Raw genomic sequence first — 19,799 nt, 5'->3', positions numbered from 1 at the left:
CATAACTGGGCTTGAGAACCTAGCAGAATATTGGCAGAACCAACATTCATCTTATATTGAAATTAGCTTTCTAAGGACTCCAGACACTGGCTGTCTATTCACCTCGGTTCAGGAGAAATCCATTTCTCTGGTTCTGTTGGCGCTAGAACCGTGAAAAACATGGGCTACAGAGCTTAGTCGACGTACGTAACAGATATATTATTTTCATATTTCTGTCATTGACGGGGTCCGAGTTATGGCCTCTTTAATATCTCCCATACATACAGCAAGCACATGGGTTTTAGACAAAGACATTCCTTGCAATGAGGAGGGGGGGTCAGGAAGGAGTAAGTGAGCTGTAGTCTCAGTTAACACTGAGTGTGTGAAGATGCAGGCAGAGGAGAACACAAAACTGCAATGTGTGACAAGGGGGAAGGGAAGGGGTGTCGCTTGTCTCTTGGCAGCTATACATCATTCTAGAAAGTGTAGAGAATGGAAGATTCTGGAATGTTCCAGAAGTCGTACATGATATTTTACAATATCGTTACACCTCCCCTTTTAGAGTGCACTAAGGAGGCAGGACCTGTTGGTACGCCGCCAGGCGCACCTAGCGGGTTCACCCCAGTGAGACAACCCATCAGCATTTCCATGCTTGCTGCTTTTTTGTGCTGTACGGTATAGTCGTACTGCTGGAGGGCAAGTCTCCAGTGTAGCAACCTTCCGTTGGTTCCGGACACTGTATGCAGCCAGCTCAGAGGGTTGTGGTCAGTTACCACATGAAGGTGCACCCATACAGGTAGGGCTGCAAACTTTGCAGTGCCCAGACCATGGCCAGGCACTCCATCTCGATGGTAGAGTATGCCACTTCCCTCGGCAGAAGTTTCCAGCTCAGATACAACACGGGTGCTCTTGGTTCCTCGAGTCCACTTGACTGAGCACAGCATCGAGGCAAAACTCGCTGATGTTGGTCTGTACCAGGAATGGGTGACTGCTGTCAACTGCTTTCAACACTGAAGAGTTGCACAGGGCTGTTTTCAAAGCTCGGAAGGCCTCACAGCCGTCTGTCCAGTCGACTGTTTGGGGTAGCTTTCGGAGGTCCGTCAATGGTCTTGTAAGGGCACTATAGTCTTGTACAAACCACCTATAGTACCCTGCAGTGCCCAAGAAGGACATCACCTGTTTCTTGGTCCTGGGGGTGGGCCAGGACACGATTGCGCCCACTTTCTCCTGCTCTGGACTCATGGAACCCCCGCCTACCCGGTGTCCCAGGTATTGGACCTTGCTTATGCCCATTTGGCACTTTCCCGGCTTGATGGTCAGACCTGCCTGTTGAATATGCTTGAGCACCTCCTGGAGCTGCTGAAGGTGTTCCTCCCAGGTGGAACTGAAAACGGCAATGTCGTCCAGGTACGCTACGGCGCACTTCTCCTGTCCCCGAAGCAGGTGGTTGACCATCCGCTGGAAAGTGGCAGGGGCATTTTTCATGCCGAAGGGCATGACCGTGGACTCTTACAGTCCAAAGGGGGTGATAAAGATGGATATCGTCTGCGCCGCAGGGCTCAGGGGAATCTGCCAGTATCCCCGACTCAAATCCATGATGGATATGTATTTTGCATTCGCCAACCGCTCAAGCAGATCCTCGATGCTTGACATCGGGTGAGCATCAGAGGTTGTGATGGCGTTGAGCCCCCTCTAGTCCATGCAGAACCGGGTGGTCCGATCCTTTTTGGGCACGAGGACTACAGATGTGGCCCGCGCACTCTGGGACCGTTGAATCACCCCCAGCTGTAACATCTCATCGATCTCTTGACACATAACTTGCTGCACCTCCTCAGAGATCCGATAAGGTGTTCGCCGTAGTGGGGCATGATTCCCGGTGTCCCCCTCGTGGACTGCTAACTTAGTCCATCCGGGTCGGTTGGAGAACACGGTCCGGAAGAGTTCCAATGTGGCCAACAATTGCGACCGCTGGGGTACGTTTAACATCTCGCTTACCTCCATGTCCTCGATGGACCCACCGGTCTTGGCTTGGGCCAGCATGTCCAGGAGAGGGTCTTCCTCCCCTTCCTCGGGTAGGATGCAAAGCGGTAGGGCACAGGCTTCACGTTCGTGGTGAGCCTTCATCATGTTGATGTGAAAGGCCTTGCGCCTACCCCGAGCGTGGTAAAGCGTGACCATGTAGGTGACCGGGTTGAGCTGTTGGTGGACGACGTACGGGCCTTCCCAGGCTGCCTGAAGCTTATCCTTTGGTACATGGACCAGCATTCACACCTTTTGACCCACCTGGTAGGTCCACTCCCAGGTGTTCTGGTCGTACCAGTGCTTCTGGTCAGCCTGAGCCTGCACCATGTTGTCATGTACCAACTGCATCAAGGTCTGCATCTTGTCACGGAAGCGCATGACATAATCCACAGTGGACACTTCAGGGGGTTTGGCTCATCTTCCCAGGATTCTCTTACCAACCCAAGGGGTCCCCGGACTCACCTGTCATACAAGGAGCTTGAAGGGGGAGATCCCCGTCGAGGCCTGTGGAACTTCTCTGTAAGCGAATAGCAGGTGTAGGAGATACCACTCCCAGTCGCGCCCTTGGGTCTCAACCAGCATGCAGAGCATCTGTTTGAGGGTACCGTTGAAGCGTTCACACAAACCATTGGTCTGTAGGTGATGCGCACTCAATACCAGCTGCGTCACCTGCATTTTCTTACAGAGAGCCTCCATTAGGCGAGATATGAATTGGGTCCCTTGATCGGTGAGCATCTCCCTGGGAAATCCTACCCTTGTAAAGATGGTCACCAGTGCATACGCCACCTTAACCACCCTTGTTGAGGACAGAGCTACTGCCTCTGGGTACCGGGTAGCGTAGTCTACCATGGTGATAATATATTGCTTTCCAGAGCTGCTGGGGATGGCCAGCGGGCCCACAATTTCCACCATGATTCTCTGGAAAGGCTCCTCTATCACCGGCAAAGGGATCAGGGGAGCCTTAAGAGCAGGCCCCGCCTTCCCCACGCTTTGACAGGTGACACAAGAGCGGCAGTATTGGGTCACGTCTGTCCCCATCTTGGGCCAATAGAAGTGTTGAGACAGCCGGGCCTTTGTTTTGCTGATCCCCAAGTGTCCAGCAAGTGGTATCTCATGGGCAATCCGTAACAACTCAGCCCTAAATTGATAGGGCACTACCAGCTGTCTTTCCCTCAACCACTCCTTTTGGGATTCTCTGGGTACTGTCTCCTGGTAAAACCTTCCTCGTTCCCAGAACACCCTCTCCTTATCAGTCACGGAGGTGGGCGTCTCAGTGAGGTGTCTCAATTTCTCAAGGCTCGCATCTGGGCGCTGAGCGGCCTGGAACTCCCGGCTGGAGGCAGCCAGAAATGACGTCAAGGTCCCCTCATCCCTGGGACCCTCTGGGACCTGCTCTGGGTCCACCTCTGGTTCAGTCACTCCTGTAGCGGAGGAGGGTCCAGAAGGCAGGGTGCTACCTGCATTCCGGGCACTTTGACTGCGGGTGACAGCGGCTACGTATGCTGTCTCCCCGGGGATTTTTACAGACCCATCAGCCGGCACTGCTATGGGCTCTACCTCCCCATTCACCCCCAACACTTCAGGAGCAGTGTTACTTATGCGCACGTTACCTTCCTCGGTGGCACTGGTCAGTGGCATGGCATCACCTTTGTCACGGTTCCCATGCACCTCCCCATTTCCTGTAGCACCAATGCTTGCTCCTGCTAGGGGTTCCTCAGCCGTCTCACTACACAGAGCAACGGGGCTGAGCACTCCTGTTCCTGTGGACACATCAACCTTTTCATAAAATAGTTATCAGGATCAGTTGGCACAGATACATCACTATCGGCATCATTCCTAGGGAAAGAATCGTTATTAGAGGCATCATTATTCAATAAAGCATTGTCAGGTAACACATTCAGTTTCCCATCATCATCATAGTAAACGTTATCCTTATTATCAGATGGGGGAGGGATGTCAGGGACATAGTATGCGACCATCCTCTCCAAATCAGTCCCCAACAAAACATCAGTGGGCAGGTTTTCGGACACCCCCACTTCCCTCACCCTGCTCCCAGCACCCCAATCAAGAAAAACCCGAGCCATCGGCAAGGGGCAGCGGACGCCCCCAATCCCGGTGACAGTTAGGGTTTTCCCATCAATCATCTCTTCACGGGTTGCCAGTGCGGGTCGGATTATGGTTTGTTCGGCCCCGGTGTCCTTGAGGCCTCTAGCGAAACTGGTCCCCACATGGATGTGCTGCATGTTGTCATCAATCCTCCCAACCACGCCACCCACCAAAAGAACAGAGGCATTGGGCCTGTAGGCCTTGGCTAGTGGGGGTTCTTCTGCCTCTCCGGACAGGTGGCACTGAGATGACCTGTCCAATTGCAGGAAAAACACCTGCGAGTGTCAGAAGTAGGCCTGGGGTTGGCAACAGAGACAGGGCCTCTGGAGGGACGGCTGGCAAGGGCACTGGGGTTGTTTGCAGGTTTACCCCCTCTCCACCTGGCGGTCACTGGCCTCCGTGTTTCTGGCTTCCCGTTGGCCTCATAGGTGTCGGCGATCTGTGCTGCTTTGTCCGCATCCGTTGGCTCTCGGTCCAGTATGAACTGTCGGACCTCAGCTGGGCAAAGATGTAAGAACTGGTCTTTGATAATCAGGTCTTTCTGCAGCTCAAAGGTGTCCACTGAAAGTCCGTGGATCCACTGGTTAAAGTGGATCCTGAGTCCTTGCACCACATCACTATAACGGTCATGTGGGCCAAGTTGGAGGTTCTGGAACTTCTTTCGGTATACATCAGGGGTCAGCCCATATTTGGCGATCAGGGACTGCGTGATGGCGATGTAGTTGCTATCTTGTTCTGACGGAAGAGAAGCAAATGCCTCCAGAGCTTTGCCTTTTAGCCCAGGGGTCAAGTACCTGGCCCATTGTCCCATAGGCAGCTGGTACTGTCTGCTGGCTTTCTCAAAGGCCTGCAGAAAAGTGTCTAAGTCTCCGTCCTTTTCCATCACGGGAAAATGCTCTGGCCGGGGCTTTGGTATCTGAGCATTGTTGGGCTCAATGCTCCGGGCTGTGAAGGGTATTCCCCCTGCCAGAGCACCTCCAGTTCAGGGGCTCTGTGAGCTTGGGCCTCCCGCTGGTCGGCCTCTCACTGTGCTTGGTGCTCGGCTCGAGCCTCCTGCCAGTATTGCTGGATCACCCTCACCCGTACATCACGGTCATCGGCAGGGAGTTCGTCCAAGGCCGCTTGCAGGTAGGGTTCCAATCTGTCCGGATTGCACGTGGGGACAGCGTTCAGGGGTGGGGCCTCTGCTGCAGAACCATTGTCAGTTGGGCAGGCTTCTTCGCCCCCCTGGGCTCTGGGCATTTTCCCGTTGCACCAGAGCCGCAGTCAGTTGGGCTTTGTTTTTGTTCATGGTGTTGATCTGCCACCACCCACAAAGGGCAATAAGAGCCCTTATGCTGTTTATACCACTCTGCTCCCATCATTATCCCACCACTGCCACACCATATCATGAACCGCCGGGATTTATGTATATCCCACTTTCCAGTTCCACTTTGGAACTCGCAGCTCTCCGGTGCCCCCTTATCCTCAGGTCAGTCAGAGAACTGCACCTAGGATAAATAGTCGCCGGACGGGCCATGTGATGTGCACTGGCTATTAGGCACGCTGCAGCAAGGGAATTATAAATGCTTTGGCTGCAGCCACACAATGTGCTTATAAAACCCGCTCCGTCACTGCCATCGCTACCCACCTAGCCAAAGCACACTTCGCTGCCACCAGCTTCAGATTTTCTCGATAAATATTTAAATTAATAAAGGGGTACGAAGCCAACCCAAATTAGTAGCGCAATTAACTTTTAGGCACATGAAAGTTTGGTATAGAGCATGGAGATGGAAGTAATACATTTTATATTTACTCCAAAAAAGGTAGGCAGTGTTTACAGAGATATAAAAAGATTTCACAATATGACAATTAAAATATGTACACAGCAATTACAGATAAAAAGAGGATTAAGACAGAAAGGAAAAACTCACATGATGGTCAGATCATCTTAGGCAAAACCATGCTGGGGGCAGGAGCCAGACATCACAATGCATTGGGGTCTTGAGGCAGAAGCATCTAGGCAGCAACTAACAGTGGGGGCTTAGTTGCAGACTTATACCCCTGGGCTTGTGACATCACTAAAGGGCTGAGTTATGGCCGCCCTCCCCTTTTCTCAGAGTGCAGACTTGGTTCTGAAAACTTCTAATAATCATAACTGGGCTTGAGAACCTAGCAGAATATCAGCAAAACCATCATTCATCTTATATTGAAATTAGCTTTCTAAGGACTCCAGACACTGGCTGTCTATTTACCTCGGTTCAGGAGAAATCCATTTCTCTGGTTCTGTTGGTGCTGGAACCGTGAAAAACACAGGCTACGGAGCTTAGTTGACTCACGTACCAGATACAGTATGTTATTTTCATATTTCTGTCATTGACGGGGTCCGAGTTATGGCCTCTTTAATTTCTCCCATACATACAGCAAGCAAATGGGTTTTAGACAAAGACATTCCTTGCAATGAGGAGGGGGGGTCAGGAAGGAGTAAGTGAGCTGTAGTCTCAGGTTTCACTGAGTGTGTGTGTGAAGATGCAGGCAGGGGAGAACACAAAGCTACAATGTGTGACAAGGGGGAAGTGAAGGGGGGTCGCTTGTCTCTGGGCAGCTATGCATCGTTCTAGAAAGTGTAGAGAATGGAAGATTCTGGAATGTTCTGGAAAAGTCATACATGATGCTTTACATTATCGTTACGCACAGTACCACTCCTTCTGTCCTGTATATATACACTGCACAATACCACTCCTCCTGTCCTGTGTGTATACACTGCACAGTACCACTCCTCCTGTCCTGTATATATACACTGCCCAGTACCACTCCTCTCTATATATAGATATATGTATATATATATATACATATACACTGCACAGTATCACTTCTCCTGTCCTGCATATATACACTGCAAAGTACTCCTCCTGTTCTGTATATATACACTGCACAGTATCACGCCTCCTGTCCTGTATATATACACGACACAGTACCACTTCTCCTGTCGTGTATTTATACACTGCACTTTACAAATCCTTCTGTCCTATATATACACACTGCAGAGTACCACTCCTCCTATCCTGTATATGTACACTGCACAGTACCACTCCTCCTGTCCTGTATATATACGCTGCATAGTACCACTCCTCCTGTCCTGTATATATAAGCTGCACAGTACCACTCCTCCTGCTCTGTATATATACTCTGCACAGTATCACTCCTCCTGTCCTGTATATATACACTGCACAGTACCATTCCTTCTGTCCGGTATATATACAGTACACTGCACAGTACCACTCCTCCTGTCCTGTATATATACACTGCACAGTACCACTCCCCTCTCTCTCTCTCTCTCTCTCTCTCTCTCTCTCTCTCTATATATATATATATATATATATATACACACACACACACACACACACAGTATATCCCGTTTAGAGTATGTACTATTTATGACAACTCTTGTTTCCTTCAGAAAGTTGTGGGAAGCAGGGTGTGTTGCAGTCCGCGCTGCTGAGATTCACAAATCACCTGGGATGCAAGATGTTGTAGCAGTGTACTCCTTTATTTCCTCCTACGCGTTTCGGCGCCCTTCCTGGCACCTTCCTCAGGGATATTCCTGAGGAAGGTGCCAGGAAGGGCGCCGAAACGCGTAGGAGGAAATAAAGGAGTACACTGCTACAACATCTTGCATCCCAGGTGATTTGTGAATCTCAGCAGCGCGGACTGCAACACACCCTGCTTCCCACAACTTTCTGAAGGTTTTTCCACGTGCGAGTGGTTGGTGGAGGTCCTGCAGCAGCTGATTCTGTGATATGCTCTCAAGCCAGTTGTGGGTTACACAACTGGAATAGGTGAGTGGAACTGTATTATACCGCTCATACTTCTAGTGTCACTAGTGATAGGGCACTATTGCGCCTCTTGTTCCCCCCACCATTTTTGTATTAACTCTTGTTTCCTGTCTTTTAGCGAATTCCTTACCCCATCTGCATATATTTTCCCCCAGTCCTTGCTTCCCTAGCTTCAGTATAAGGCTGTTATGTGATACAGTGTAAAATGCCTTTGCAAAGTCCAGAAAAATCACATCAGCTGCATTACCAACATTCAGATTTGCACTGTCCTCCTAATAGAAACCCAACATGTTAGTCAGATATGACTTATTCTTCATGAATCCATGCTAGTTATCATTGATTATATTATTCTCGGCAATATATTGGTAGGTGAGAGTCTGATATGTTGTGGTAGAGAGTTCCAGAGTAGGGGTGATGCGCAAGAGAAATCTTGTATGCGATTGAGGGGAGTAGAGAAGGAGATCTTGTGAGGATTGGAGGTTGCGTGCAGGAAAGTACCGGGAGACGAGGTCACAGATGTATGGAGGAGACAGGTTGTGGATGGCTTTGCATGACATGGTTAGGGTTTTGTACTGGAGTCTCTGGGCAATGGGGAGCCAGTGAAGGGATTGACAGAGGGGAGAAGCTGGGGAATAGCGGGGGGACAGGTGGATTAGTCGGGCAGCGGAGTTTAGAATAGATTGGAGGGGTGCGAGAGAGTTCGAGGGGAGGCCACAGAGCAGGGGGTTGCAGTAGTCAAGGCGAGAGAATTGCTACTTACCTTTCCTAAATATCGGTGCCACATCAGTTATCCTCCAATCCTGTGGGACCACCCTTGTTACAAAAGAGTCTAAGTATATGAGATACAGTGGTCTCTCAATTACTGAGCTCAATTCCCTCAGTATCCATGGATGAATGCCATCTGGGCCAGGGGATTTGTCAATGTTTAATTTGCTCAAACGCAGGTACTGTATACTTCTTCTGTTAAACTAGTTACAGTCATGGCCAAAAGTATTGACACCCCTGCAATTCTGTCAGATAATACTCAGTTTCTTCCTGAAAATGATTGCAAACACAAATTCTTTGGTATTATTATCTTCATTTACTTTGTCTTAAATGAAAAAACACAAAAAGAATTGTCCTAAAGCCAAATTGGATATAATTCCACACCAAACATAACAAAGAGGGTGGACAAAAGTATTGGCACTGTTCGAAAAATCATGTGATGCTTCTCTAATTTGTGTAATTAACAGCACCTATAACTTACCTGTGGCACCTAACAGGTGTTGGCAATAACTAAATCACACTTGCAGCCAGTTGACATGGATTAAAGTTGACTCAACCTCTGTCCTGTGTCCTTGTGTGTACCACATTGAGCATGGAGAAAAGAAAGAAGACCAAAGAACTGTCTGAGGACTTGAGAAACCAAATTATGAGGAAGCATGAGCAATATCAAGGCTACAAGTCCATCTCCAAAGACCTGAATGTTCCTGTGTCTACCGTGCGCAGTGTCATCAAGAAGTTTAAAGCCCATGGCACTGTGGCTAACCTCTCTAGATGTGGCCGGAAAAGAAAAATTGACAAGAGATTTCAATGCAGGATTGTGCGGATGTTGGATAAAGAACCTCCACTAACATCCAAACAAGTTCAAGCTGCCCTGCAGTCCAATGGTACAACGGTGTCAACCCGTACTATCCATCGGCATCTGAATGAAAAGGGACTGTATGGTAGGAGACCCAGGAAGACTCCACTTCTTACCCCGAGACATAAAAAAGCCCGGCTGGAGTTTGCCAAAACTTACCTGAAAAAGCCTAAAACATTTTGGAAGAATGTTCTCTGGTCAGATGAGACAAAAGTAGAGCTTTTAGGGCAAAAGCATCAACATAGAGTTTACAGGAGAAAAAAGAGGCATTCAAAGAAAAGTACACGGTCCCTACAGTCAAACATGGCGGAGGTTCCCTGATGTTTTGGGGTTGCTTTGCTGCCTCTGGCACTGGACTGCTTGACCGTGTGCTTGGCATTATGAAGTCAGAAGACTACCAACAAATTTTGCAGCATAATATAGGGCCCAGTGTGAGAAAGCTGGGTCTACCTCAGAGGTCATGGGTCTTCCAGCAGGACAATAACCCAAAACACACTTCAAAAAGCACTAGAAAATGGTTTGAGAGAAAGCACTGGAGACTTCTAAGGTGGCCAGCAATGAGTCCAGACCTGAATCCCATAGAACACCTGTGGAGAGATCTAAAAATGGCAGTTTGGAGAAGGCACCCTTCAAATATCAGGGACCTGGAGTAGTTTGCCAAAGAAGAATGGTCTAAAATTCCAGCAGAGCATTGTAAGAAACTCATTGATGGTTACCGGAAGCAGTTGGTCGCAGTTATTTTGGCTAAAGGTTGTGCAACCAAGTATTAGGCTGAGGGTGCCAATACTTTTGTCCGGCCCATTTTTGAAGTTTTGTGTGAAATGATCAATGTTTTGCTTTTTGCTTCATTCTCTTTTGTGTTTTTTCATTTAAGACAAATTAAATGAAGATAATAATACCAAAGAATTTGTGTTTGCAATCATTTTCAGGAAGAAACTAAATATTATCTGACACAATTGCAGGGGTGTCAATACTTTTGGCCATGACTGTATATCAGGTGGTGATTTCTGATTTTTGCCTTGTTGAATGATCCCTGGAACAATTAGTTCATTGGGGAACATGGATGAAAAGTACCTGTTTTAATATTTCAGCTTTTTCTTTGTCCTCTGTGATTATCTTGTTATTATCATCTTTTAAGGGGCTGACACCATCTTTTTTTTCTTTTTGGGACTGATGTATTTATACATTTTTTGGTATTACCGTATATACCAGAGTATAAGCCGACCCGAGTATAAGCCGAGGTCCCTAATTTTGCCATGGAAAACTGGGTAAGCTTATTGACTCGAGTATAAGCCGGGTATGCATTGTCCCCTCATCCCTGTCCTGGTATGTGTGGCTCTCCCCCCTCCCAGTACGCATGGCTCAGCTGCCCCATCCCATCCTTCTATGTATGGCTCAGCTCCCTGACCTCCCCCGTCCTTCTCTGTGCACCCCAGTCCTCCTCTATGCTCCCCTGTTCTACTCCATGCTTCTCCTGTCCTGTTCCATGCTCCCCCATCGTCCCCCAGTCCTCCTCCGTGCTTCCCCCGTCCTCCCCCAGTCCTCCTCTGTGCTCTTCTGCGCTCCCTCATCCTCCTCTGTGCTCCCCAGTCATCCTCTATGCTCACCCATCCTCCTCCATGCTTCTCCTATCCTGCTCTGTGCTACCCCGTCCTCCTCCGTGCTTCCCCCATCCTCCGCCAGTCCTCCTCTGTGCTCTTCTGTGCTCCCCTGTCCTCCCCCAGTCCTCCTCCGTGCTCCCCCATCCTCCTCCTTCATACTCACCCTCCTGTGCCCGCGCTGAACGTCCCTGCATCCTCTGTTGTCCCAGAGCTGACAGCTTCTTCCTGTCTTCAGCGGTCATTTGATACCACTCATTAAGGTCATGAATATGCTTCCACATCCATAGGCGTCCATATTCATGACCTTAATGAGCAGTACCAGGTAACCGCTGAAGACAGGAAGAAGCTGTCAGCCCTGGGACAACGGAGGATGCAGGGGACGTTCAGCGACGGCACAGGAGGGTGAGTATGATGTCCCAGCCACCTTCTCCTGCCGCCTCTCCCCCTCTCCCGCTGGCTTTCTTCACAATGACTCGTGTATAAGCCGAGGGGGCATTTTCAGCACAAAAAAAGTGCTGAAAATCTCAGCTTATACACGAGTATACGGTAATTTTAATGTCGCTGGCAATTTGTTTCTCTGTAGATAACTTTGCCCGCTTGATTTCTTTTTTATTAAGATCTTTATACTCCTGAAATGCAACTTCTGTGTTCTCGGCCTTCAGGATTCTGAATGCCCTTTGTTTTAGTTTTAGTAAACTTTGTACTTATTTATCCATATTGATTTTTTTTTATTCATGGACATTTTATTGCTAGAGGGTATAAGTTTTCTCCAGGATTCTAGTAGAATATCCTTAAACATGCTCCATTTATGTTCCGTATCCCCAGTTTCCATGATGTGGTCCCAGTCTACACGATTAAGCTCTTCTCTTAATTTTTAGATATCGGCTTTCCTAAAGATCAGGGTTTTTGCATTTCCCATTTTTAATGTTTGAAAATTAAGTTTGAACTGTGGGCAAAAAGGAGACATATTTCACATATTTTGGAGCTGCCCAATAGCACACTCCTTTTGGACTCAGATTTTTTCTATCCTAAGCAAACTTGCCGGCTCTACTATGACTGTGAGCCCACAATCTGCACTTCTTTCCTTAGACATAGCAGAATGGGAACCCTCTTTAAAACCAGTATTTTTACATATTTGCATGGTAGCAAAAAACTCCATTGCATACCACTGGAAAGGGCCTACATTTCCTAACTCTAATGACATTATACAATTAGTTTCTCGCCATCGCTCCCATGAACTAAAGTTCGCTCTGTCTAACAACCAGTTCAAATCATTTTTTAGTAAATGGTAAAAATGGGACCAAGTCTTCCCATCTCCCATCACTTAAACATTACCATTGTAGAGTTCAGCCCTATCTACCTACTTGATTTATTTCTCTCCAAAGACATATCAGTGTTATATTGCAATATCGCTATCACTTCATCCTTACACAACCTAAACTCTATATTGCTATACAGACTTGCTATTGTGTATTTTTGTAATACTGTTTCTCTCTTTATGCGGTTTATTCTGCATTGCCTTAGTTAATACCCTTGTATTATATTTCAGATTATAATGTTGACTTTGTTTACGACTCAAGGGTTGCATCCCTTGTCAACTGATACTTGTTCCCTAATTCCCTATTATCTCTTTCCTCCTCCCCCTCCCCCCTCCTCCTCCCCCCCCCTTATGTTTAATGTTTTAAACAATAAAAAATTTTCGAAAAGAAAATTAAGTTTGAAAATTACTTTGAAACTTACCATGTTATGGTCATTGCTTCCAAAATGCTCTCTGACCTGTAGATGTGAAATTATATCTGGTTAATTTGATAAAACCAGATCCAGGAGGCTTGTAGCAAACTCCAATTAGAAGATTTCCATTATTGCCATCCCCATGTACATTTACCCATAGTGACTCTACATTGTCGCAGAGCCACCCAATGTCATCATTGAGCACTGGTCTTAAGTTATATTTAATTAAAAAAAATGCACACCCCTTCAACTTTTCAGTCTTTCCTGTCCTTTCTAAATGTAGTGTAACTCTCTGTGTTTGTCATACAGTCATGGCTTTTGTCCAGCCTGGTCTCTGTAATGTTCACCACGTCGTGTTCTGTGGCTGACATAAGAGTCTCCAAGTCATTCATTTTGTTTGCAAGACTTCTTGCATTGGTCGGCAAACATTTAATACTATTAGCACATGTATTACTCCTTCTCACCTTCCTATATTCCTTGCATGTCTCAGCACCCCTAAATCTTTATTAACCCCTACTGTGTCACTCTCTCTGTCTACTATATCTATTCCTTTGTTAGCACAACTACCCTCCCTCCCCCAGATCCTAGTTTAAAAGCTCCTCCATCCGTCTGACCATTTTTTCTCCAGTCACAGCTGCACCATGTGCCCATTGAGGTGCAACCCATCCCTACCATAGAGTCTGTAGCCGACAGAGACTTCTGCCCAGTTCTCCATGAACCCAAACCCTTCCTTCCTGCACCAATTTCATGGCAGCAGATGACCCTGTCTGTCCACCTAATTATAGAGTCCCCTACCACCAACATCGGTCTGGCCTTTGCTGCACTATTTCTCTATTACCCTCCTTCCTATAGCAGATGTTCAAATGTTGAAGAGGAGAAATTGTACTGTATAATGCAAGGGGTACCTTGCTGGGTGTGGATATCCGGCACGTCGGCGCCTTGGTTGGGTGCTGCATCTCTTCTTCAACATTTGAACCTCCTCTCACTTGTTTTCACCCCTGTAAGGGTTGAAAATGTTATTTTTTTGTCGCTTTCTAACTTTTTTCCTGCACCGTTTCCATATAAATACTTTGTGCTATCGCTGCATCCACTGGATTTGTTATAAACTTTCTGCAAATATCCATTAAGAGTGTGTGGTGATTTGTTACTACTTACTTCTGGGTCCTGATCTTCCCCACCTGCACCCTCCTCCAGTTCACTGACCCCAGCCAGCACATGCTCAGTGAGCGCTAAACTCTCCAGGTTTGCAATGCTCCTGAGTGTTAGCTGCACATTATCTGGGCTTCCAAACATGTAACTTGCTGACATCGAGTGCAGATATATTCACCCTCAAACACCTGTTCAAGTCATGCTTATATGCAGGTAATAGAAATATTAATATAGTCAAAGGCTGGTTTCACACTAGCGTTTTTTTGCGCTGCGTGTGCATACATGCACATGCACAATGCACCCCTATGTTTAACATGGGTACGCATTGTCTAGCGTTTGCATGCGTTTTGTGCGCATTCGTTTTTTGCAGTGTGCGCCTATGCGCCGGACGCACCCTGTTGCATTTTTTGTGCTCCCAACCTGTGTCAAAAAAACGCATGCGCACAAATACGCACGGAATACGCAAAAAAACCACATTACAGTCTATGGGAACGCTGACCATGTCCATGCGCACGTCAGCGTTTAAAATCACATGCATTTTAAGAGTCAGACTGGTTAAAACGCATGCGCATAAAATAAGCAAATGCATGCAAAATGTTTGATGCGTTTTTTGTATGCGTTTGGACTGCGCACGCAGAGCAGCGCAAAAAACCGCTAGTGTGAAAGTAGCCTTACCTGTATGCCTCATAGTTGCTGTCTAGATATGGAGAATTGGACTTTTATTTCATTATGCTAATGATTTAGCTAATGAAATCCCTTCCTCCTCTCTTCATTATACTATCACCCCCCTCTCACGCACGTCAGACTGACCTGTGATGTGCAGTTGTGGCTTCGGAATCCTGCACATGCGCCCTGCACTCGCGTGGCAATCTGTTCCTCTTCCTTCTCTCTATGGTCAGTGTATTCAGCGCTCTGTTCTCCAGTACCTGCGCCCAAGAACTGGACCATAGAAAGTAGGAAGAGGTACAGACTGTCGAGGAAGTGCAGGGCGCATGGGCGGGATTCCGACATGTTATTCAAGCACCACAACTGCACGTCACAGGTCAGTCTGACGTGTATGAGAGCGGGGTGATAGTATAATGAAGAAAGGAGGCAGGATTTCTTCCAGGCACCGCATGCACCGTAGCCTGGAAGAAATTATTAGCATAATGAAATAAAACTATTTCTTCACATCTAGACAGCAAATATGCGCATACAGGTAAGACTAGATTAACATTTCTATTACCTGTATGCCCATAGTAATAGCTGAAACGTGTCCAGGGGGTGACAGATTCTATTTAAATTATGATATTGTGTTTAACTACGCATTTACCTGCAGCCTTTCACTTAAAAAGTAGCCCTCAATCCGCTCAGCAGCCCTTGCTTAGAGTATATGGCCCTTGTAGTCCTTCAACCAGCAAGCACAGGCACTATAAGGGTGTGTACACATGTTGTGGATTCTGCTGCGGAATTTTCTGTGCAGATTTGTCTAAATCTGCATATTTTCTGCGGATTAGCCTGCGATTTTCCCCTTCGGTTTGACACCTGTCATGGAGCAGGTGCCAAACCGCTGCGGAATCCACACAAAGAATTGACATGCTGTGGTTTTGAAACCGCAGCAAATCCATGCGGAAAAATCTCCACCGTGTGCACTGCTGTTTTCCTTTTCCATTGCTTTTAATGGTACTGTACACCGCAGCAGAAACTGCTGCGAATCCGCAGAACCAAATCTGCTGCGGATCCACAGCAGATTCCGCAACGTGTGCACACATCCTTAGAGAACAAATAGAGCTTAACTGATAGATGTCCAAGGCTGATAATTTAGAAATCCAATAACTTTTTCTATTTATCTACATTAGTCCCTGAGGGGTTAAATGAATGCATAGAGCCTACAAGCTAATATGCAATGCACTGGTAATGTATAGGTTTATATGCACTGCATTTACAATGAGACATGATTGCTATGGAGCAACAGGGCAGCAGAAATGGGGTTACATGATTAATGGAATTAGAATACCCACACCTGGTTGAAGGGGTTTATAAGAATTCTGGTCAATGTGAAGGTATGTTTTTATCTGTACCTGATGAAGAGAGCTGGTCGCTCTAGAAATTTGTTGTTTTAATAAAAACATTGTTTTTTTTTTTTAATTCATTGGAGTGACAGAGCCATCGGATAGCCATTCTTTTTTAATTTTTTTTATTTGGAGCTATTTACTCCTTTGTCTTGCCACTCTGCCCTTGACATACACTCTTAATATTTGACTTGGACTACTTGACAGCTTGTCTGTGAGAAGTGATGGTTCAAATCCCACCAAGGACAACATCTGCAAGGAGTTTGTATTTTCTCCCCGTGTTTGCGTGGGTTTCCTCCGGGTTCTCCGGTTTCCTCCCACACTCCAAAGACATACTGATAGGTAATTTAGATTGTGAGCCCCAATGGGGACAGTGCCAATAATGTCTGTAAAGCGCTGTGGAATTAATGGCACTATATACAGTAAATGAGATAGATAAATAAATAGTGTCACAAAAGGTTGTCTACATCCATTGATAGTCTATACCATAAGTGTCCTATATATGCAAGCCTACTGTTAGGACCCTCACCCCCTCACTTGCAGTTATTAGGAGATTATTCTAAATGGATTTCCTATTTCACATGAAAAGGATGCAGAGGTAATTTTGCTAGAAATGATTATAAACTGCACCATCATTTTTGGGTTGCGCCAATCACTGGTTTAGCAACACAACTAACAGTGAACAAAATAGACACTAAAAAATGAACCACTATGTTTTTGATTTTTTTTAGCTCCACTCAGTGCTCCTGTTCTCCGCTCCAATGTTGCAATCAACAAACCTTTCGTTAATGGCACCGATGTGACCATACGGTGTGATGCTGGGATTCAGACTGTGACTTATTACACTTTCCACCGGGATGGTCAGAAGATTATCTGCTCTGAGCGTCTGATCTGCAGGGGATCATTCCTGGACTTCACACCAGTAGCTGAATATGACAGTGGATCCTACACCTGCACCATCCAGAACCCTGTCAGCACCAACACCAGCAACTCCCTGAATCTGACTGTATATTGTAAGAATAAAAATAGAGAAAAATTTGGCACCCAGGTTTTGAGCAGTAGAATAGTGAAAATATTTTATTCAGACAATTCAGTTTTACAATACAGTATATTTGACACGTCGGTCCTAAGTTCCTGACCTTCGTCAGAAAGCAACAAATTGCCGTAGATAGAAAATTCCCAGGAAGCGCAGCGCAGAGGGATCACCGCAATATGGAGGGAGCAGATTAGCAATGTCACTTGTTGGCCACATGTTGAATGTTTTGGTAAATATGTAGGCGGAGGGCATTCATTCCACTAAAGTCAGGAGACTAAATTTGGAGGATGTGCACATATATAGCATATCATTGTGTATTGATTGTAATCCAACCTTTATGTTCCTTTGTGTTTTGTATCTCAGTTCCAGTATCTAATGTTGCGGTGACAAGTAATGTATCCGGACTTGTTTGGCCTGGATTAGATTCAGTTTCTCTACGATGTTCGGCTGATGGTACAAATATAAGTTACTTATGGAGTCTGCAAGGGGCAGTGATATCCGGAGGAGGCCGATATACCCTCACCGACAATAACACCACGCTCGTTATCAGCCCTGTCTCCCCCGATGACAATGGATCCTTCATATGTACGGCTATAAACCTAGTCAACAGCCTGGACAGCAGTGATGTGAAGTTCAACCTGGCCTGTAAGTAACACGCCATATAGAAGTGAATAGAAGTGCACACAGAAGGCAGCTCAGCAACAGTTTTATTCACAAAAAGGCAATGTGCTTGGTGGTTTCCACTGTCTTTAAAGAGGTAACAGGTTGAGCCGAACAGGGTAAGCTACTTGCAATAAACGGCTGTGAGCTGTTATTTGCTGCATTTTGCTGGAAATTGTGATGGCTGGCTGGAAATCTCGTCAAGAATATCTTTCCAACTCGAAGTTAATGATGATACAGCACAGATCACTCTGTTTCTCATTGCTCGGTTTGTCTCCTACTCTGGTTGCCTATCATGGCAGCTGTGAACTACTAAATCTTGTCTTACAACTTGGACACTCTTGCAGTCCACTCACACAGTTACCATGTATCAGTCTCTCACTCTCAGGAACCAGTCTCTTAGCTGTGTATGGTGAGGCAATACTTCATACAAAGTTCAGCCTTACTCCGGTGTGCCTATGCCCTTTTCCAGTACAGGTTCCTAATTCTCATCTGTCCACTAAATGCAATCTTCTCTCTCACAGGATTAAGCTTCTGTGTCCCCCTCCTATAATAACAATGATTGACTTTAAAAATCAAAAAGATAAACAGCTCTCCACTGCAACAGAGACTAAAAGGACATATGGCGATCAACAAGGATATATCAGTTCCTACTAGTTTAAAACATAACAGACATGTTGAGGTGGAAGAAGTCCTTAATTTTTAGTAAAAATTTGTCTGTCTCATTTTCAGAACCATGTAATGCTTCAGTTCCCCTCTGGGGGTGCAGCAGGGTAATCTAACTCTTGTTGCTAAACCCCACCACAGATTACAGTTGATTACTGGAGAGCCAGAGCGGTGGACAACTTGTCATCAGCTACTTTTAACATTTCCCTCCCACACTGCCACTAATCAGGCACTACATACCTTTCAGGACAAAAAGAAATAAGACAGGAAAGTCCAAGGTGGGAGTATAGACTATACATTTCTATAAATCTTAAGTGACACTTTGGCTAAATCTATAAATTACCTTTTCATGAGATTCCTTTTAATGCCTAAAAATAATTTATTACTTTTCATTATACATTAAAAACACATGATAAACTTTATATTTATTTTGAGAGAAATTCCTAAGGAACTTTAATAACTAATAATACAGAGGAACTCTAACACCGGTGTCAAAAAAGAGATTTGCCCATGGCTAAAAACAGCGAGGTTTCTGACCTGTTATTGATGGCTTCTCGCATTCATCTTTGGTGTTATTCACAGCTCCGATCTCGGCAGTGGCGCTGTACAGTCTCATATCAACAGGGATCTGGGCAGGAGAGGATTTGGCACATTTCTATTGCTCAGCTCAGGGTTCAGCCATCACCTTCTCCTGGAGTCTGAATGGAAACGAAATGTCCGCAAAGCCTCCATACTACATTAATCAGGGTGATTCTCCTCCAAACTCCAATATCATCATCAGCCCCGTCTCAAAGACCGACAATGGACTAATCACCTGCAAAGCCTCCAACAGAGCTAATAGTTTGAACAGTAGTGCAGCCAACCTCAATATCAACTGTGAGTAACACTTCTACTCTTTCAATGCAATAAATAAAATCTATTAATCTAATCAATCTGTCCACCTGTCATACAACAGTGGCACAATGCACTTAATGGTTACAGGTCACATAGCACGGCACAATGTGCTCGATGGTTGTAGTCACACGCGCTGTATGAGACACTTGAAGGCTTCAAAACTTCTGTTCTTCTACCAGGACCATAATTACCATATGATACTCCACAAGGTTGATTGTAACGTGACTGCTAATTTTTGCTCACCCTCCATTTCCACAGTAGGTCTCTGAGTCAACCCATTACTACTGCTGAACCTCATTGGGTCCTGGTAACAAAATAATCTGTAAGATAAGAGATAGGTAGCTAATTGGATAGATTGAAGAGGTTGGATAGATTGATCAGGTTGATGAGAAAATGATTTGTCAGGGGTGCTTCAGCAGCACTGCCACCTCAAGTAACAAGGACACAGATAGAATGCACGTGGAGGAC

General features: G+C 46.1%; 1 protein-coding gene across 2 annotated transcripts in view; it reads left to right on the top strand.

Annotated features, from left to right (window-relative positions):
• The window catches only part of LOC141085421 (cell adhesion molecule CEACAM5-like), a 79,633-nt gene that overhangs the window by 19,353 nt on the left and 40,481 nt on the right, over nt 1-19,799 (top strand). For both annotated transcript variants that reach the window (XM_073570775.1, XM_073570774.1), the window contains exons 3-5: nt 16,807-17,088; nt 17,475-17,756; nt 19,020-19,313. In XM_073570775.1, the coding sequence (XP_073426876.1) occupies nt 16,807-17,088; nt 17,475-17,756; nt 19,020-19,313 (858 nt within the window). The remainder of the gene's footprint in view (nt 1-16,806; nt 17,089-17,474; nt 17,757-19,019; nt 19,314-19,799) is intronic.

Source organism: Dendrobates tinctorius, unplaced genomic scaffold, assembly GCF_039654945.1.
Source record: "Dendrobates tinctorius isolate UK_male_01 unplaced genomic scaffold, ASM3965494v1 ptg000028l, whole genome shotgun sequence".
NCBI classification, from domain to species: Eukaryota; Metazoa; Chordata; class Amphibia; order Anura; family Dendrobatidae; genus Dendrobates; species Dendrobates tinctorius.
Note: the sequence above shows the minus strand (reverse complement) of the source record. Positions and strands in the feature narration are given on the sequence as shown.